This window comes from Toxorhynchites rutilus, chromosome 3 (genome assembly GCF_029784135.1).
Source record: "Toxorhynchites rutilus septentrionalis strain SRP chromosome 3, ASM2978413v1, whole genome shotgun sequence".
Taxonomy (NCBI): Eukaryota; Metazoa; Arthropoda; class Insecta; order Diptera; family Culicidae; genus Toxorhynchites; species Toxorhynchites rutilus.
Genome location: NC_073746.1, coordinates 69,273,970 through 69,296,409, shown reverse-complemented (window position 1 = coordinate 69,296,409; position 22,440 = coordinate 69,273,970). Strand labels below are relative to the sequence as shown.

Below are 22,440 nucleotides of genomic sequence, written 5' to 3'. Positions count from 1 at the left end.
ACACGGCAATATGCACAAAAAGTTGACTAAAAAAACTACGAGAATTATGTTTGTGTTAGATGTAAACAACAAGCTGTCAAGACTGAGAGGTGCATCGATGAAGAAAACACGATTAAACGCAAGATGAAGAATGAAGAAAATTTACGCAAGTGGATTTTTTTATGTTACTAGCTGATCCGGCAAACTCTCCCATCTCAAGTTTGGCTCCATTTTCTTGATTAGTTCTCGATTTATGCAGAAGTTTGTATTTCGTTTGTATGGAAGGCCCCATGCCCTTAGAAAGAGGATTGATGTGTCGAACTAACATAGAAACGTTTCGTGCCCCCTAGAACCGCCACATGCCAAAAATTTGCTTGATTAGTTCACGAGTTATGCAGAAATTTGTGTTTAATTTCTATGGCAGCCCCCCTTAGAAAGGTGGGAGGAGTGTTGAACCACCTTAGAAATGTTTCTTCTTCCCTAAAACCTCCACATGCCAAATTTGGTTCCATTCTCTTGATTAATTCTCGAGTAATGCAGAAATTTGTGCTTCATTTGTATGGCAGCCCCCTTTAGAGAGGGGGGAAGGGTCTCAAACTATCACGAAAACCTTCCCCGGCCCCAAAAACCCCTACATACCAATTCTCACGTCGATCGGTTCAGTAGTTTCCGAGTCCATAAGAATCTGACAGGCAGGCAGACAGACAGACAGAAATCCATTATTATATATATATATATATATATATATATATATATATATATATATATATATATATATATATATATATATATATATATATATATATATATATATATATATATATATATATATATATATATATATATATATATATATATATATATATATAGATAGATTCTCTAAAAGTACCCATCTAGGAACAAAATTAATAAAAATAAATCAATGTTGATTACCTACTTTAACGTAGGATTGACTGGAATACCGAAAAATTTGAAAAAACGTTCAATATTGGCACAATTTGATTTCAAATGGGGGTCAAGAATATTTATATATAAAAGAAGAATTTTCCCACATACGTATAAATCATCATAACGGGAGAACGGCTGATCAGATCTGCGTGGGCTATATATTTTGTGAGTTTGTCTTCACCCAAATTAGAATAATAGAATACTCTGGAACATATTTGAATTGATTATCAAAATATAAACAAAAAATACTATGCATATCTATATATATATATAAAAATGGAGTGATGTCTGTCTGTCTGTCTGATTCTTATAGACTCGGAAATTACTGAACCGATCGACATGAAAATTGGTATGTAGGGGTTTTTGGGGCCGGGGAAGGTTTTCGTGATATTTTGAGACCCCTCCCCCCTCTCTAAGGGGGGGCTGCCATACAAATGAAACACAAATTTCTGCATTACTCGGAAATTAACCAAGCAAACGAAACCAAAGTTGGCATGTGAAAGTTTTAGGGTGCAATAAATGTTTCTATGATGGTTAGACAGTCCTTCCCCCACTCAAAGGGGGGGGGGGGCTGCCATACAAATGAAACACAAATTTCTGCATTACTCGAGAATTAATCAAGCAAATGAAACCAAATTTGGCATGTGGAGGTTTTAGGATGCAATAAATGTTTCTATGGTGTTAAGATACTCTCTCCCTCTCTCTTAGAGGGGGCTGCCGTACAAATGAAACACAAATTTTTGCATTACCCGAGAATTAATCAAGCAAATTAAACCAAATTAGGCATATGGAAACTTTAGGGTGCAATGAATGTTTCTATGGTGGTTAGATACCCCTCCCCCCTCTCTTAGGGGTGGCTGCCATACAAATAAAACACAAATTTCTGCATTACTCGAGAATTAATCAAGTAAATGGGCGGGACGAAGTTTGCCGGGTTAGCTAGTCTATATATATATAAATTGATTTCTGTCTGTCTGTCTGTCTGTCTGATTCTTAGGGACTCGGAAACTACTGAACCGATCAACATGAAAATTGGTATGTAGGGGTTTTTGGGGCCGGGGAAGGTTTTCGTGATAGTTTGAGACCCCTCCCCCTCTCTAAGGGGGGCTGCCATACAAATTAAACACAAATTTCTATATTACTCGGGAGTTAATCAAGCAAATGAAACGAAATTTGGCATATGGAGGTTTTAGGGTGCAATAAATATTTTTATGGTGGTTAGACTCTCCACTCCCCTCTCTAAGGGGGGGGGGGCTGCCATATGAATGAAACACAAAGTTCTGCATTACTCGAGAATTAATCAAGCAAATGAAACCAAATTTGTCATGTGAAGGTTTTAGGGTACAATAAATGTTTCTATGGCAGTTAGACTATCCACCCCCCTCTCTAAGGGGGAGCTGCTATACAAATGAAAGACAAATTTCTGCATAATTCGAAAACTAATCAAGCAAATGGAGCCAAACTTGTGAAGCGAATGTTTTAGGGGACACGAAACGTTTCCATGGTGAATAGACACTCCTCCCCTCTTTCTTGGGGGGTGGGAGGGGTGTGGTACTGTCATACAAATGAAGCATACATTTCTGCATAATTCAAGAACTAATCAAACAAACTGAACCAGGGAGAGGTGAAAACACTGAAAAGAAACACAAATTACAGGGGGCACACAAACATGAACTTCTGCATAACTCGAGAACTAATCAAGCACAATTTGGGATGCGAGGGTTTTTGGGTATGAGAAATGTTTCTATGATGGTATGACACCCCTCCCTCCTCTGGAATGGGGAGGGGGTCCCATAAAAATAATACACATATTTCAACCAAAAATATTCCAACCAAACATGACAATTGAAAATTTACGGAAAACTCTGAAGGAAAAAGGGAAAATTCGGAAAATTTAATTCCCATATGTTCTACAATTACATAGTGACAAGTGCTGTTAGTCCATTTGATGTTTGCGCTGGCGAAATTGATCTTTGTTCGAAACTGGAAATGGATTTGATTGTGATGAAACGCACTCCTATATTATCTTCTATCTATACAAAAAAAAAGGATCGCCGGATGTGTTGATAAGAGCAGAACTCGAGGAAGGAATTGTCCGATTTAGGGCAGTCTTTATTCTATCATGTTTTCAGTATAAAACATTTATTCCATGTAACGGGGAAACATGTTATTTGCAAGTGGTTGGAAAATATTGAACGAGAATTGTGTACCCACATACCATACCACATACCACGTGGACAGAAAAAGCACGATTTTAGACACCCCCTTCCCCCTCCGTGTAAAAGCGTGGACATTATCTATATTCCTCCCCCTGTTGTCCACGTGGACATTTTCCCATTTTTTTGACAAAAAAATTGTAGAATAATTGAATTGTAGAAAAATTGAAAAATTGAATTTGAATTTTGGCTTTATAAATAGTAGTGGTTTGTTCTCAATTTTTCCCCAAAATTCACGTGGAATTATTTGTATAGCTAGTTTCTCCTAAATTTCATTCACGTTATTATTAAGTTATATGACTTTTTTATTCTTTATTTTTTAAGTCTCTCAGCTAACCTCTCCACTTCTGAGGAAGCTCCTAAACGAGGTTTGCTTACAATGAACTAATTACCAACATTATTGATTTTAAAAATAGATACGGATAAACAATTTAATATTTTTATATTACGAGAAACGGAGGGGAAGAAACAAGGATCTTTGGATCACAATTTCTTATTCAAATTTCAAAACACAAGTTGGCATCTCTTAGAAAACAAAGCAGTGTAGCAGTTTATGAATCCACAAGTGCCTACAAATGCTCCCGCTGGTCCCGTCAAAGTTCCAGAGGTTCTCGTATTCCAGACACACACAAACGATGTGTTCGACCGAATTGCGGAATACGCACAGATCGAAAAGAGGATGAAGCAGCGAAATAAGTAGACTGATTGGATTGTTATTGGAATTGTAATTTCAAAATCTATAGAAACTTTGAAAGCAAACCAAAAACTTTGAAAGCAAACCAAAAACGCATATATACATCAAATAAAAATATGTACGTACGATATCCATAAACTAGAAATTTGTAGCTTGAAAATGCTGTATTTGTTATCTTCATGTCATCATTTGTATCAAAGCTAGAGGCGTTTCGAAATCGCTTAAATTTTTCGATCCTATACTCTTCAATCCTTTGTCAAGTGAAGATCTGTAGATATCAATGCATGCTTCTTACTTTATCTTTTATTTTCTTGAAATTATTTTTGATTGATAAAAAAATAATCTATGCATACAAAATTGTTCTGTTCGTTTTTGTGCGCTTCAAAAACTCGAAAAGTACTGATGGCACTCATATAAGGACACAACATACACCACCTCAATGATAGTTGTTGCTACTGCCAACACCTCAGGAAGCTTGAGGATTTCCAGATGAAATAAGCACACTTTTGAAATAAAGCTGTGAACGTAAATTAAATTTTTAGTATTGAATTTGTATTCTATGTGATAGCAACACATTCTTTACAAGTGTTTAAAAAAACTTGAACTAAAATTGTATCTGATAATGATTTCAAATCAATCTGTTTTTATTTTTATTGCTCAAGATCAATCTTTGGAATTGTGTGGTTTATATTCAAATAAAGATTGTTCAACTGTATGTTTCGCGTTTCCGTGTTGGCAAACCAGATAGCCAGATAGATAGATCTTCGTATTACAAGTATTTCACAATTAAACTCACATGAAACATATGCTTTGTTTTGCTACTCATTTCTCTGCCATAAAACCGCAATGTGTACAGCAAAACGCGGCAGGCTGGGTACAGTTATTTCCTTAATTCTAATAAAATACAGAAAAATGCCCACGTGGACAACAGGGGGAGGGGTATGCAAATGTCCACGCTTGTCCACGGAGGGGGAGGGGGTAGTCTAAAATCGAGCTTTTTCTGTCCACGTGCTGATTATGCTGATCTGTACTCTTGATACTATATGACTACTGCTATGCACAGAATTTTGCTTCATGGGTATATAATTATTCAAACCCCAATATTACCTACGGAAAGAATGATCGAAGAGGCTAAAGAGAAGAGTAATAAAATAATTAAATATGCCCAAGAAGATTTCACTCGTAAAAATAGTCGAGAAAATACAAATCATAAATCGTCAATCATCTTCTTATCTCCACATTACGCAACACTTATTTGGAAAAGGAGATAAGTAATTGTAAAAAGCTTCCTGATGAAGTAATGTTTCTATTGAAGAATACAACTATTGAATCAGGAAAAGATGACGATTAATCTGATGGCAGTTGTGAGGAAGAAGAAAAATAAATAGAAAAAGAAGAAGATGATTTTTTTTTTTATAAATCGTTTATTTTTACAGGCTCAGTTACATTAGTTTAAAGGATCCGAATTCTTAAATGTATTTTTTAAAACTATACATATACAATTTTCCTAACACTATGGTTAGTAAGGTGGAAAACCGATTACTCGCGGTTTGCTCGAGTTTAGAAGGGTGACATATTCTTTCAGGAAGGGGATGGGATATAAGGGAATTGTTACAATGTTGATGATCACACTCAATTCTTAAATCTATTCGTATATCTATTGTATATTTACATTTCAACTTATTTTATTGTTTATACCAAGGGGGGCAATCGCTCGCAATGGATGAAAAGGAGGGTATGAAGACATAGGGACAATCACACACGAAGATCGATAGTTTTAAGGAAAACATATATTTGGGTCATGTAATCAAGGTCTAACCGAGCCAACACATCTCTCACCGGCACATTGGGCTGTCTTCCTCGGGCCCGAAGGGAGTTTTCTAAATTCGATCTGGCGACAAGATACACCTCGCACGACCAAACAACATGCTCGATGTCGTGATAACCTTGACCACAGACGCAGAGATTGTTGCTGGCAAGATTGAAACGAAAGAGTAGCGCATCTAACGAACAGTGATTGGACATGAGTCGGGAGAAGGTGCGAATAAAGTCCCGACTCAAGTCCAGACTTTTGAACCACGGTTTGAGGCTAACCTTAGGGATAATCGAGTGAAACCACCGGCCCAATTCATCTTCATTCCACTTTCGTTGCCAGTTAGCGATGGTATTTTTGCGGACTAAAGAATAAAATTCATTGAAGGCGATTTGACGCTGATAAATATCGCCTTCAATTGCACCTACCTTTGCTAATGAGTCAGCCCTCTCATTACCCGGAATGGAGCAATGTGAAGGGACCCAGATAAAGGTAATGACATAACAGCGTCTGGATAAAGCACTCAAAATTTCTCGTATTCTCTCAAGGAAGTACGGCGAATGCTTTTCCGGCCTCACTGAACGGATAACTTCGACAGAGCTAAGACTATCCGTTACAATGTAATAGTGTTCAACAGGTCGTGAGGCGACGCTGTCCAACGCCCAATGAATTGCTGCCAATTCAGCAATATACACTGAGCAAGGATTCTGAAGACTGTGTGAGGTGCTAAAAAATTCGTTGAACACTCCAAATCCTGTGGACTCATTTATAGTGGACCCATCAGTAAAGTACATATTATCACAATTGATACCCCCATACTTTTCATCGATGATCGTTGGAGCGATCCTCGATCGTTGGTAATCTGAATATCCATGGATATCTTGCTTCATGGACAGATCCAATTGCACAGAGGAATTGATGTAGTCAGGGAAACAAACACGGTTGGGAATATACGAAGAAGGATCAACCTGCATGGAGATGAATTCATTATATGAACTCATGAATCCGGAGTGAAAATTTAACTCGATCAGCTGCTCAAAATTTCCGATCACCAATGGGTTCATGACCTTACACCGGATGAAGAACCGAAGAGATAATAAATTGAAGCGATCTTTTATTGGGAGTAGGCCTGCCAAAACCTCGAGACTCATGGTATGCGTTGAGGGCATACATCCCAACGCGATACGGAGACAAAGATACTGAATTCGCTCGAGTTTAATGAGGTGTGTTTTGGCAGCTGATTGAAAACAGAAACTGCCATACTCCATCACTGAGAGAATAGTTGTTCGATACAACATTATAAGATCTTCGGGATGGGCTCCCCACCAGGTGCCGGTAATTGTACGGAGAAAGTTTATTCTTTGTTGACATTTTTTACTCAGATACCTAATATGGGCCCCCCAAGTACATTTGGAGTCGAACCAGACCCCAAGATACTTGAATGACATAGCATGAGTGATTGGTTTACCCAAAAGTTGAAGCTTTGGTTTTGCTGGTCTATGCTTCCTAGAAAAAACCACCATCTCTGTTTTCTCCGTGGAGAATTCGATCCCTAGCCCAATGGCCCAGGTTGAAAAATTGTTCAAAGTATCTTGTAAGGGTCCTTGCAGGTCGGATTCGTTTGATCCTACGACAGACACCACTCCATCATCTGCAAGTTGTCTTAGGCTGCAATTTTTGTAAGGCAATTGTCGATGTCGCTTACATAGAAGTTGTACAAAAGGGGGCTTAAACATGAGCCCTGGGGGAGTCCCATGTAGGAGACCCGACTTACTGTCGAATCCCCGTGAGAAAAATTCAAATGTTTCTCACAAAGCAAGTTATATAACATATTATTCAATAGAGGCGGCAGACCCCGAGAGTGTAATTTGTCTGACAGGACCTCTATTGAAACTGAATCAAAAGCCCTCTTTATGTCCAAGAATACTTTTGCCATTTGTTTTTTTTTCGGCGTAAGCCATTTGAATTTCTTAAGAAAGCAACGCAAGATAATCATTTTTCCCATTGTCCCTGCGGAACCCATATTGTGTATCAGAGAGTAGGCCATTCGTTTCAACCCATCGATCAAGGCGAAACAAGATCATTTTCTCCAACAATTTCCGTATACAAGACAGAATTGCTATTGGGCGGTACGAATTGAAGTCGGACGCGGGTGTTCCGGGTTTTTGAATAGCTATAACTCGTACTTGTCTCCAATCATCCGGAACAACATTATGCTCCAGAAACTTATTGAATAAATTCAACAAGCGATGTTTGGCCACATCGGGGAGGTTTTTCAACAAGTTGAACTTAATTCTATCCGATCCTGGAGCCGAATTATCACAAGAAAGGAGAGCAAGAGAGAATTCTACCATCGACAACTCGGAATCAAGATCGCACCTATCTTGTGGTATATCTCGAACAATTCTTTGCACGGGAGCGAAATCGGGACAAACCTTTCGTGCAAAATTAAAAATCCATCGATGTGAATATTCTTCGCTTTGATTCGATGAAGAGCGATTTGTCATGTTTCGAGCCACTTTCCATAATTTTTTCATTGACGTTTCTCGTGACAAACCTCCCACGAAATTTCGCCAATAAGCACGTTTTTTACCTTTGATCAAGTTTTTAAATTGATTTTCAAGGTCTAAATACGTTTGAAAATTATCAATGGTTCCTCGTTTCCGAAAAGCTTTAAATGCATTAGATTTTTCTATATAAAGCTTGAAACATTGGCTATCCCACCATAGATTGGGAGGCCTTCGGCGAATGGAGGAACCTGGGATGGGTTTCGCTTGAGCGCGAATCGCGCTGTCATGGATCAAACGAGAAAGGAAGTTATACTCCTCCAATGGAGGTAAACCATCTCTGGAATTGATGGCTAGAGCAATCGCGTCCGCATATTTTTTCCAGTCAATGTGTCTTGTGAGGTCATATGCCATGTTTATAGATTCAGAAGAATTTGACCCAATGGTGATGGAAATTTTGATTGGCAAGTGATCGCTACCGTTGGGATCCTGGATTACATTCCACTTGCAATCTAACGATAGTGAATTCGAGCAAAGCGAGAGGTCAAGAGCACTTGGGTTAGCAGGAGGTTTAGGAACACGTGTTGTTTCCCCAGTGTTCAAAACGGTCATATTGAAGCTGTTACAAAGGTCATATATCAACAGTGAACGATTGTCATCGTACGGTTCCCCCCAGGCAGTTCGATGAGAGTGGCACTTATTGATTCCCAATAGCACCCCTCCGTATCTGTCATCACGGTCCAAGCGTATAATATTAAAATCGTGGAAAAAGAGATCATCTCGCGAAGAAAGCCAAGTTTCGGACAGAGCAAAAACATCACAATTGAAGTTATGAATTAAAAATTTGAATGTATCCAATTTAGGGATAAGACTACGACAATTCCACTGTAAAACAGAGATATCTCCGACCTCTCTATTTAAATTAGACATCAAGAGAGATGATCATTGCAAGGAGGGGCCATGTTTGCATCAATTGTTGCAAAATTGTCTTCAGTACTGGAAGCATTGAGATGACAATGGTTCTGATGGAATCGGAAACATTAAAACACGTGAAGATTTGATCCACAAGGTCAGTCAACTTTATAAATCCCGATTGGGAAGTTGAGCTGGACGCAGAAAAAGGGACAGTTGGGGTTTTTGATGTCCCCTCGAGTGCTGGGTCGTTCGAAGGTGAACTATTCCCACGGAAGCCAGGAGGAACTTGATTTGGCTTGTCCGCTGCACTCGATATTTTAGGCAAGCTAACATGGGGTACCACCGATGGGACTTGTCGTTGAACTTTGGGAGTGGACACATTTTTGCGCCGGGAATTCCCTTTGAAAATAAACGGTGTGCCCTCGTTAGCTGTATCCGCTTCCAATTCGTCAACTGGCAGTGAAGCAAAGACATTGTTTGTTGGTAATGGTTGTTGTTGTTGAGCCAGTGGAGAAGCGCCCTGTAAAATATCCGCGAAAGTGCGTTTCGAGCGTTCCTTCAAAGAGCGCTTTTGTTTATCCCAGCGACTCTTGTAAGTTTCACAAGATGAGAGCACGTGTGGGGATCCCCCGCAATATGGACACTTATGCTCAGTCGCACTGCAGGATTTCCCCTCATGTTGCTCTCCGCAAGTGGCACAGCGCTCCTTGTTGGCGCAATAAGCTGCTGTATGACCAACTGACTTGCATTTGTTGCAAGTCATGGGCTTTGGCACGAAGAGTCGCACCGGCAGCCCCAATTTGTCCACCATAACGTAGTCAGGGAGGGCGGCACCAGCAAAAGTGACTCTAAACGAGTCGTACGGCGTAAATTTCTTTTCTTCTCCTTCCTGGGTAACTTTTCCAAGTTGGCGACATTCCAAGATTTTGACTTCCATCGAAGGAAGCCTCTTGAACCTGCCAACTCCCATACTTTCTATAGTTTTGCACGTCAGACCCGTTTCAGATATAACGCCCCCAATTTCTACGTTATGGGAGGGAATAAAAACTCGATATTCGAGGATGAAATGCTTATCAGCAACAATATCGTTCGCGTCCTTTCGGTTAGTCACGACAACTCGCAGTTTGTTCGGTCTCACTTTGCAAATTTCGGAAACAGAGGTGTATCTTTTCAGATCTGTCATAATCTGTACGACCCTCAAGGCTAAAGAAGAAGATGATGATGATTGTTTTAATTTGTAATCTAAAGAATATATATATTTGATAAAAAAAATCAAATATATAATTATATATAATTATATAATTTTATGATTTGTTGATAAAAAATCATAAAATTATATAAAAAAGTATGTAAAAAATACCAGGGCTACAGAGTCGGAGTAGGAAAATTTTATCGAGTCCGATTCCGGCTTCCTGTTGATTGACCCAATCAAATCGAAATATTTAGCTTATCTAACAAAATTTTATTTCAAGATAAGGAAACTTTGATGTTAAATTTGTATATTTCCAATAATGCGAACTAAATCGGAATGTTAAAGTTATGTGATATTTTGCAATGGCTGGTTCTTAGTCTGGACGGGGTTCGCTGCCCCCTCATCGCTTTCACGTCTTCGTTCCTGATTATGGGCCTTTGATTTTTCGGACCGCTTCAAGCCGCTTCAACGGACAATTTTCGTGAGATGAATTTGACAAAAGTTCGCTTTAGGTCCACTGAGCTCGCCCCAGCTCTGAAGTTTTTTTTATGGTATTTTCCCCTTGGAACATCAACATCCTGTCACCTGTTGTATGATTTTTTTGTTAAGACATTCAGATGCGTCTCCTCACCTCCGCTGGTTTAGGCGAGGAAGCTCGCGGTTCTGAGATATTCGCCGCGTCCACGTAAATGTCAAACGGTTGTTCCCTTACTTCAGCGCATACCGAAGCTGTTGTTATTGATGGTAGCAGGCTAAAGATAATCCGCAGTGAAGTTTATCTCTGGCCAGGCACGTCAGTTAGAGAGCATCTCTGACCACCCGTAAACGGGTCATTCGGTCATTACTCCGGTGAGGGTTTGTAATGGTTAAAAAAGATTAAACCGAGAGACACAGTTCATTATCAGGTTGCCGTCCGCATAGATGAATACGAACACTAAGATGAAATCTTGAAGTACACCAGTTTCTTCGTGGAGGCGCCCAAAACTGGTGTACCCAACTTTTACTTCGAAGGTCCGATTTGACGCCAGATTTTTCACAAAGGGGAGCAGATTGCCGACTATCACCCAGTCTGTCAATGTCTTCATAACTAGTGGAATCTAGGTTCGGTTGTACGTCTTCTCAAGATTCCGGGCTACCATCTTTCGGGTCAAATCGGGGCTTAAAGTTTTTGATGCCAAATGTCTTCAAATTGCATGAAACGTCGAGATCTACTGTCGTCTCGAAAACAATTTTTGTTGTCAAAAATTGTTGATTATGATTAAGATTTTGTGTTCGTAATTATTGATTTTTTTTATAGTTCACCTGGTGTAGATAAAGAGATTCATATTTTTTTTTTTTTTTGAAAGCTAAGTTTATTTTACAAACATACCCGAAAATCAGAGAAGCTTTTTTTCGTTTTTGAGTAATGGTGAAAAAAGGCCTTGCTTTCCTGCTATATGTTGGGACATGTTGCCTTTTGATTTGCGCATGGCTGTCCGTGTATAAAATTGGCTGTGCTTGGAACATGTTCCTATTAGAAATCATGTCATGCACAAAATATTGTATTTGATGGAGGAATGGGAATGAGGATGACAAAAAATGGCAGTGGAAAAAATCTACAATTTACGCTTTGGAATAAATTTTGTCGTGATGAATAGGTTGCCTAACTAGATAGATTGAGCAGATTTGCAGATTTGGGTTGCCACATATACAGAATAGTCTGTATTTTACCGATTTTTCACCAATTTTTAGATACACAATCTGTATATACAGCATTACAGATTTTCAGCATAGATACTGAATTTACAGTTTTTTTTTCAATTCAATTTTAAATATTGAATTTATTACAGTGCATACATAGATAGCTTGATTCATAAAAATGTTGAACGCAACTCAACGAGATGATTTTCTTTGGAGGCAGTTGTTAAGCGAAATTTTGAGCGAATTGAAGAGCTTAAACTATTCTTTTCGTACCAAGCTAAACATGACCATAATCGATCCGCCAATCGTATATTGACTTATTTAAACGATCCTATGACTAAACCGCTTATGCTGTTCCCAAACTATGTTCTATCGCTCATCAATAACGTCAATTACACTTTTCAAACAGAAATTTCTCAATTTAGGGAACTTTATAATGAGACAAGAATGTTATAGTTGATCATGTTAGGTAATTTATGCTTGGGGTACTAAGTGCAACGATTTCTTGATGTGATAGATTTTGAAGACTTTCTGAAGAATCATGAGGATGTTTACGTTGGTATCGATGCAGAAGAAGCTGAAAAGGATAGCCGACCTTTAAATCGATTTGTCGTGACTTCTATATCGAACTTGTTAAATAGATTTCAAAGCGATTTTATTTCAGCGATCCGGTTTTCAAAATCTTGATAAACCCTCAAAATTTCATCAAGCTACCAAACCTTAATGATTTGATGCGCCAATTTATCTAATTCGTTGCAGGTTGCAGGTTGAAGCAAGGATTGGATAACGAATTCAGGCTACTCAAGACGAATCTCATGGGACAAAAATTGAGTGACTCAGATATAACTAGGTCCCAGCTGTTGGATGTGAAAAGGTGTGATGAGAAATAATTGTATCCATTGCTAGGTCGTTTGCAAGACACTTTTTTGCTAACATTCTTCTTATCGTTTTACAATGCCAACAAAACAAAGTCCGGAAATCTATTGGCACCCACAATTATAGAATTTATTTTGAAAGCAAAGAACTATGTACCGGCTTTGAGGATGAAATTGACGAAAAATTTGAAGGCAAAGTTCAACAAAACCATGTATAAACATCACACAATTCAGAGGATTAGGAGTATTAGGAGAAAACCTGTTTAAAATTTATTTTGTTGTATTGACACGACTGTAACAACTCATAAATAAGAAAAATAAATTCCAAATAAAAATAAACTTTTATTTTGGTTTTTTCCCTTATTTTTCATTACAGATGTTTTTTTGCTTAAAATACAGATATACAGATTTTTTCAGAGAATTTTACAGAATTAAATATGAGCACAAGCGGGAATGGATTGTCGCCCTACTCACTTGCGCAGATCATATAATTCACTCTTTGCTCCATTCAATAAACTCCTACTAACACGTGAAGACAAACAAAACCTAAACCATGAGGCCGGTAATTAGCTGACACAGTAGAGCGTTGAAATACTTTTTAAAGTTTAAAAAAAATGATACCGCAAAAAAAAAAGAAAATCACAAAAAATTGGTTTGCCTGTAACAACCTATGTATCTCTTCTATAAACAAAATATTTTTGGAGTTGGCCTCTTTCTATTCCGTCATCATATAGTATTATGTCGAAATTTCACAAATTAGATGGTTCAGATCCACGGACGACTACGTAAACGTGATGTTGATTAGAATTCTGTGTTGGGCTGTCCGCTACTGTGGTTTTATTATACTTTGCCAGTTACCTATGCTTTAGAATGTCTGACATTATTAAGTCCCATTTATTTCTTGTGAGTTGAGATAACTTTTATAAAAATTTAATAGTAATAGAATTCAGTGTTTGACACGTCATTTGTAAATGTCTTGCTTTTTTTTGGCTGTATTATAGTCACTTTCAGCTTTTTGACTGGTTGAAATTTGTTTTCAAATTAAGTGTCCTGGACTCATTTGTAAATTTTTCATTTTGTTTCTTCTAGAAATTTTTTCCCTAAAATTTGCGTTGTCTTTGTGCATTTTATTGTTATATTTGAATGAATTATTCCCATCGATCTAACAATTTCTTGACTTATCCAAATCATGTCACATGTTTGACTGGGAAAGTAGATTTAAGTATTTTTTTATATATAGTTTTGATGACCGTTAACTAGAGACATAATCAACAATAAATGTACGTTGTGGATCTGCCATATGGAGATTGTGAAGAACATAACATGTGTAGATGCATTTGTTGTATCTTCTGTGCTATCAATAACTCAATTATTCATATTAATTAGAATCAGCAATTGCAAATGAAATTGTCCTAAAAATGCAGATTTTAAAAACTTGTATTTTTGATTCCAGTGAAAGTGGGTTGGAGGAAATATGAGTTTTTCACAGCAATTGGGAATTTTTTGGCTCAAGCGTAACTTTGGAAAAGGGCGTATCGATTTGAGTAAGAGAAATTTTTGATAATTTATATCTCAAAAAATATGAGTCGTACCGAAATAGTGTTTTAGAAAAAGTTATAGAGTATTGATGGTTGAATATGAAAAAAATGTACACTGAGAGAAAAAATTAGTACTCTTTTTTTATTTACAAAATAAAAATTAAATTTGCAATATCCAGAATACATATTTTTTAATTTTTTCATACAAAAAAGATGTCATGCAGAAAATTTACAAAATGGGCCCAAGATTGTAAAACTATTTTTGACTAACTTTGAGGAACATCGAATTTTTAGGAATTTTCTAAACTTCGAATTTTTGTATGCTAACAATCTATTTTAGACACAAATTATGAATCCTGATGTTATTTAAAACAAAAAAGGTTATTATCAATCTCCTTCTAAATGTAGCCATTCTCGAAATATTTAAAAACATATTTTTAATTTATTGTCTTTTTTATAGTAAATAATCCCTTTTAATATGTTTGTCGTGTTATACCGTCATGTTCATGAAATTTTATTAATTTGCTTATAATTTCCTACAAATTTTCCAAATACATCATCATGGTTCATATTTTGACTCAAGCGTAACTTTTGAAAAGGGCGTATCGATTTGAGTAAGAGAAATCTTTGATAATTTATATCTCAAAAAATATGAGTCGTACCGAAAGAATGTGTTAGAAAGAGTTATAGAGTATTGTTGGCATAATTTGAAAAAAATATACATTGAGAAGAAAAATTAGTACTCTTTTTTGAAAAAAATAAAATTTTAATTTGCGATATCAAAAAACATGTATTTTTTTATATTTTTTTCAATTTTTTCATACAATATAGAAGTCATGTACAAAATTTAAAAAATGGTCCCAAGATGGTAAAACTATTTTTGACGAACTTTGTGGAACATCGAATTTTTAGGAATTTTAGAAACTTCGAGTTTTTGTATGTTAGCAGTCATTTTCAATCACAAATTATGAATCCTGATGTTATTTAAAACAAAAAAAGGTTATTATCAATCTCCTTCTAAATGTAGCCATTCTCGAGATTTTTAAACGAAATATTTGTAATGTATTGTCTTTTCAATAGTAAATAGGCCCTTTAAATATGTTTGTCGTGTTATACCAATATGTTCATGAGATTTTATAAATTCGCTTATAATTTCCAACAACTTTTCCAAATACATCGTTATGGTAAAGACATATGTTTAGGAGTTACGTTACGAAACATTCGAAGACATGTGAGTTAATACAAAACGTAGCGAAACTAAAAAAATCTTTTTTTATCTTAATACAAACTACAATCAATCAAAAAAATTGTTGGAAATTATAAGAAAATTCATAAAATTTCATGAACATGACGGTACAACACGACAAACATATTAAAAGAGATTATTTACTATAAAAAATATTATAAATTAGAAATATTTTTTTAAATATCTCGAGAATGGTTGCAGTTAGAAGGAGATTGATAATAACATTTTTTGTTTTAAATCACATCAATTTGTGAAATTTGTGGAACATCAAATTCGATGTTCCACAAATTTCGTCAAAAATAGTTTCACCATCTTGGGCTAATTTTTTAAATTTTCTACATGACTTCTATTTTATATAAAAAAAATTGAAAAAAATATAAAAAATACATATTTTTTTAAATCGCAAATTAAAATTTTATTTTGTAAATAAAAAAAAAAGAATACTAATTTTTCTTCCCAGTGTATATTTTTTTCAAATAAAGCCAACAATACTCTATAACTCTTTCTAACACACTATTTCGGTACGACTCATATTTTTTGAGATATAAATTATCAAAGATTTCTCTTACTCAAATCGATACGCCCTTTTCAAAAGTTACGCTTGAGTCAAAAAATGAACCATGATGATGTATTTGGAAAAGTTGTTGGAAATTATAAGCAAATTCATAAAATTTCATGACTATAACGGTATAACACGACAAACATATTAAAAGGGATTATTTACTATAAGAAAGACAATAAATTAGAAATATTTTTTTAAATATTTCGAGAATGGCTACATTTAGAAGGAGATTTTTTTTATTGAATCGTTTATTTTTACAGGCTCATTTACATAAGTTTGAAGGAGCCAAACTCTCAACTATATTTTAACTAGATTGTATTAACATGTTTCCTTAATTCTATGGTTAATGAAGTAGGAAACCGATTACTCGCGGTCGACTCGAGTTTAGATGGGTGACACATTTTTATTAGGAAAAGGATGGGATGTGAGGAAATTGTAACAATGTTCTCATACTCACATTCTCATTCACACTCACACTTCACACTCAATTCTTAAGCCTATCCTTACATCCAATATGTATTACAATTCAACTTATTCTAATGGAAGGGAACCGATAGCTCGCAAAGAACGAAAAGGAGGGGAAGGGATGTAAGAACAATCACACTCGAAGATCGATAGTTTTAAGGAAAACATATATTTGGGATATGTAATCAAGATCTAGCCGAGCCAATACATCTCTCACCGGCACATTGGGCTGCCTTCCTCCGGCCCGAAGGGAGTTTACTAAATTCGATCTGGCAACAACATACCCCTCGCACGACCAAACAACGTGTTCGATGTCGTGGTAACCTTAGAAGGAGATTGATAATAACCTTTTTTATTTTAAATCACATAATTTGTGGCTAAAAATGATTGTTAACATACAAAAATTCGAAGTTTCGAAAATTCCTAAAAATTCGATGTTCCACAATGTTCGTCAAAAATAGTTTTACCATCTTGGGCCCATTTTTTAAATTTTCTGCATGATTTCTATTTTGTATGAAAAAATTTAAAAAAAATTAAAAAATATGTATTTTGGATCTTGCAAATTGAATTTTTATTTTGTAAACAAAAAAAAGAGTACTAATTTTTTTTCTCAGTGTACATTTTTTTCATATTCAACCATCAATACTCTATAACTCTTTCTAAGACACTATTTCGGTACGACTCATAGTTTTTGAAATATAAATTATCAAAGATTTCTCTTACTCAAATCGATACGCCCTTTTCAAAAGTTACGCTTGAGTCAAAAAATTCCCAATTGCTGTGGAAAACTCATATTTCTTTCAACCCAAACGGAATACACACTTTCATTCGAATCAAAAATACTCATGTTTTGTCATTTTTCAATTTCATTTGGAATTACTCGAATGGTAATGATTTCTATATTTCTGTTGTTTATCGACCACGTTTTCTCAAGTGATTTTCTCTATTTGTGTATAGTTGTGCACCTGTAGTAGGTAAATTATTACCATTACTAGTGGGAATGATATACTCCACCTTTTGGATGTAATCAATAATATTAAAACAAATGGGTTTTCCAACTGTGTCGTCAAAAAACAAATCAAATTTAACATTTTGAATTGTGAAGCGGATCACGTCAAACTTAAAGAATGAGTTTTCCTTCGTTATATTTCAAGTGTACATTCCTTTGCAGTAGTAACGACTTCGGATCTCATTATTTAGGAATTAGGTTCAACATAGTTAGCCCTTCTTCTCGCACAAAGCAAGCTCAAAGTCAGCTGGCAAAAACCCCCGGAAGTGACGGCAGGAAAACACCGACGCGTTAAATACCGTATCTGTGAGTGATACGTGTCTCGCTTTTCCGAATGCCTCCGCATGTAATCACGGACACAGAGGTGAAGCATTCCTGAAATAGATAACTATCTCAGGAACAAGAGCAAAGCCAACAAACACACATGCACAACGGACGGACGGATGGACATCAAAGACGAACGTGTGTGTCACTCCCACGCCGCCTTTGTGTCTATTTGCCAATCGTGTGATCCTTTCCGTCAATAGGCTAGCATAAAATAATAGCTGGAAGCGCGGAATACGGCTTCTGGTGGTGCGGTTCCGAGCGGAAGCGGTAGAAGACGAAAGCTACGTAATCCGATAAATGCTAGCAGGGATTGACCGGAAACCAACGGTGAATGACAACGCACAGTTCTCTCACCCTTCATCAACGCTAACGACTGACCATTTTCTGGACGGCTGGAATCGTTGTGGGCATTGCGCAAAGTTATGGTAGGAGAAAAGTGTCCTTTTTGGGGGAGCTTTGTTACAATTGGCATACGTGCATTGTTGTACAAACGACTGGTGCTAACTTTAAAGGAGATTCCACCGTGTAGGAATATCGGATGCTGATGCTGGACTATTTGAGATATTCAGTTAATTGGAAAACGGAACGAAATAGTTGTCTTTGCGTAGGACTGAGGAAATTGTATCCGCTGGCTTCAACGGAATTTGACGACTCAACGAATTGATATCGAGATTGATTTCTAACTTTAGCGCTTCAAAGCTGTTCTCTTTGCAATGAAGTTTTCCCGGAAGAGGATATTCAAAATACTTTACAAAAATCAATAGAATTTGAACAGCCATCAGGGCAACTGGCAGTTAATTACAAGTATAAAGTTACCACTCTTGACCTGTATTCATTCAAGCATTCACGGCAAATATCAGGAATCGGTTCACATCTCCAACTCCCAGAACGACGAAAAACCAATTTCCGTTGGGTGTTTTATTTTCCAACAGCCACAGCTTCTTATCCCTGCAATCCGATTACCGGATTTCGTCGAAAAGCACAATCCAATTAAGCGAGGTGTTATGTCGATTTTCGAACTGCTTTCACCCCTTCCCAAGCAAGCAGCACACTTCCAGCCGAGATGATCCCAAAAAGCCGTATCAAACACTTCAAAGCCATTGATATGATTTATATAGATATCCAATGTCCTTCCCTCCGGCTCGGGATCCCTTCCTGTACTCGTACGCTTTTTCTTTCACTTGTTGGGGGAGTAATCTCGACCGGAAACGAGAAGTCAATTTGATACGGATCTAATTTCGGACCTGATTTCTATTTATCCACCCGCCTGTCAGTCTGCTCACTTGTCACTTATTCATTTAATTGAGTTAAGTTGTACCGATTGTTGCTGTTTGATTGGCAAGAAATAGCAAACACTGTATCGGTGAAGTGTGCATCCGGTATGGTTTTCCAGAAAGTGTCGCCCTGATTTATTGAACCGGAAATTCAACTTCCCGAAGTATGGTTTTGTGGGATCGGTCGGTGGGAAGCAAGTTTACACTTACCGGAAATTATCATATCACCTCGTTCCGTCGTCCAGTAATTGATGGAAGCAGGATACGCCTCCGTGTGGCACTCGAGCACTACATCCTGGCTGACGTAAGCCCCCTCCAGCTGGTTCGGAATCGACAGCATCGGTGGAACTGTGAAAAAACAAAGTTTAGATAAAAAAAATATAATAGCTAATATTCGATACTCACACTGCACCCTCAGTTGGACCCGTTTGCTGATGGACGGCGGAACGCCATTCGACGCCACACACAGATAGGCCGCCATATGCAACCGGCTGACCTTGGTGATGTGAAGAACCTCCCCATCCACCACGTTGACTGCGACATAGAAAAAGAGAAAGAGAAGGAACAGTGCAGAGAACACAGCCAAACTACCCGGTAATCGTTACGGATATCGGATTTAGTCATCTTGGCAATTAATTAGAGCCGACCCGTGAGCGGACTTACCGTTTTCGCCCCCGATGGCCATTTCGTCACCGTCCTCTCGGCGCCACATCACGTACGGGTCGGGGAATCCCTTCGCCTTGCACGCCAGCGTCACGTTGGTGCCCTCCCGGACCACCATGTCGTTGCTCGTCAGCGATTCCACGATCGCGGGCGGCACTAATTGGGAGTTAAATTATGTATATATCGTAAAATTAGTTTGTAATGGTCTGTGGGGTGTGAGAAGTGGTATTTGAGATCGGATGGACGGGAAAAGCAATGGATCCAGATACCAACGAAGAAGATCCGAAATTAAACAGTCGTAAGTCTGTAAGAATTTGCCTTTGTGTGGGTTCTATCATGAAAGACGGACAACCGGATTGTCGAATTGATGGAAGTTTATGACAGGGCTCTGCATAGCCATAGTCAAATGAGGATAGTCAGCTGACTATCTGACTGACTATATTCGTGTTCAGTTAGTAATGACTGTTGGCTTTATCACGCAGTTTCTCCGCCAAAACGACTAAACAGCCAGTCGGTCGCTTAGTCGCTACCGACTCGACTATATCATTTCATTCTTCCCAGTCAAATTGTCCTCATTGCATTTTGAAGCGACTTCCTCCAAAACGAATTCGTTCCTCTCTTTCTCTCTCCCATGTACGTGTGCATGCATCGATGTTTGAGTTCAACGTGGTTTGACATACGCTACAGGTAAGCTAGATTCTTTTGTATCGTACACGAAAATTACCCACACGTATAAAATAGCGTGCTGTGTGTGTGCGCTATTTTGCACGCTGTTTACTAATACTAACGCTAACTAACCTTTATAGCATACTTGATAAATGTCTAACTTCGTTGGTTTGAGTTCACGATGGGTAGACAATAAACCGCCCATTGATGGGGTAACTTCTTTTTTGCATCAGAAATCATGTTTTCGTTCCTCCTTTATATGGACGTAAAAATAAGATTGCGTACGCGGGTATAAATTTCGTTCCTAGGGGAGTAGAAATGTGGATTGAAGTCAGTTGAATGAAGAGGCAGATTTGTATTCATTAGTCGAGTTAGTTAAAATAACCACTGACTGAACTAATTCACCAGTCATCCTCGCTAGTCAACGCTAGTCAATTCATTTTCTAGTCAAGTCATTTTTTGTTGTGGACGACTACCGAAGCAGTTCTAGTCAAGCGAAGCTACTGAGAGCAGAGTCGGTCTTCATTTCTCACTTTCGAAGATTTCGGGCCCTGGTTTATGGGTTTAACAAAATGCATAAAACAGTCATTTGTTTATTTGTTTATTTGGTCAACAGGTAACATTGTACCCCAATGACAAGAAAAATAATATAAATTAACACAGAACACTTCTAAAGTTACACTTATTTGTTTCACGCGTCATATTAAAATTAAAAACATGGTAACACCTATTGAAGAGACGAGACATACTCCGCATTGGTTCATGCAAACCATAATTCGTTCTAGCAGAAGGGGTACTAAGGAACGAGTGTGTACGAAGGCTGCGCCGACGTATATTAATGTCTAAAGTGCCGAGCAAAGTAGAACAATGAGTGTTGCCCTGCAGCAGGTCTGCAATGAAGCAAGCCTTTGCTACGTTGCGTCTCTCATCCAACAACTCCCGTTTAATAAGTAAGCAACGGCTCTTGTAACTAGGCAGGTTAAATGGATCCGTCCACCTAAGATGACGTAGAGAAAAGCGGACGAATTTTCGCTGTACCGCCTCAATCCGTTGGTTTTCATTTTGGTAGTAAGGAGACCATATGACCGATGAATATTCCAGGATGGGGCGCACAATAGAACAATACAGAGCTTTCAGGCAGTAGATATCCCTATACTTTTTGGCAAAACGAAAGAGAAAACCCAGCTGCGAAGAGGCTTTAGATACGACGAGTGTAATGTGATCCTTGAAGGTAACTTTCGTATCAATCAGGATGCCCAAGTCCTTGATAGTCGATTCTCGCTGTAATTGTACACCTTCCAGACTGTAACCGAAGTGAAAAAGAGAGCGTTTACGTCCAAACGAAATTACCGCGCATTTGGACACGTTTAGTGACATTCTATTACTATGACACCATTTAGCGAATGTTTCTAACTGTTGTTGTAGAAAAACCGCGTCTTGTGGCTGCTCAATCTTATAGAACAGTTTCAGGTCATCTGCATACGAGAGTTTGAGGCAGTTTAGTACGAAGTTGACATCATTCATGTATAGTAGGAATAGAAACGGTCCGAGGTGACTTCCTTGGGGAACACCAGAGCAAGCTGGAAAGGGTTTCGAAACATGGTCTCCAATCTTGACAGACATGCTACGACCACAAAGGTAAGATTCCAGCCAGAGTAACAGATCGCCATCCATGCCTAGTATATCAAGTTTAGCTATTGCGATTTGATGGTTCATTTTATCGAATGCTGCAGATAAATCCGTGTATATAGCATCCACTTGCTGACGATTTTCTATTTGACGAACTACATAGGAAGTGAAGCAAGTTAGGTTAGTCGTCGTTGAACGTTTTGGCATGAATCCGTGTTGGTCCTCCGATATATAATGCACGT

General features: G+C 37.6%; 1 protein-coding gene across 3 annotated transcripts in view; it reads right to left on the bottom strand.

Moving 5' to 3' along the window:
- LOC129780331 (lachesin) overlaps positions 1-22,440 on the bottom strand; it is a 497,636-nt gene that overhangs the window by 119,561 nt on the left and 355,635 nt on the right. For all 3 annotated transcript variants that reach the window (XM_055788472.1, XM_055788470.1, XM_055788471.1), the window contains 3 exons: positions 19,904-20,059; positions 19,646-19,774; positions 19,451-19,588 (listed from right to left, as the gene is read on the bottom strand). In XM_055788472.1, coding sequence (XP_055644447.1) covers positions 19,451-19,588; positions 19,646-19,774; positions 19,904-20,059 — 423 coding nt within the window. The remainder of the gene's footprint in view (positions 1-19,450; positions 19,589-19,645; positions 19,775-19,903; positions 20,060-22,440) is intronic.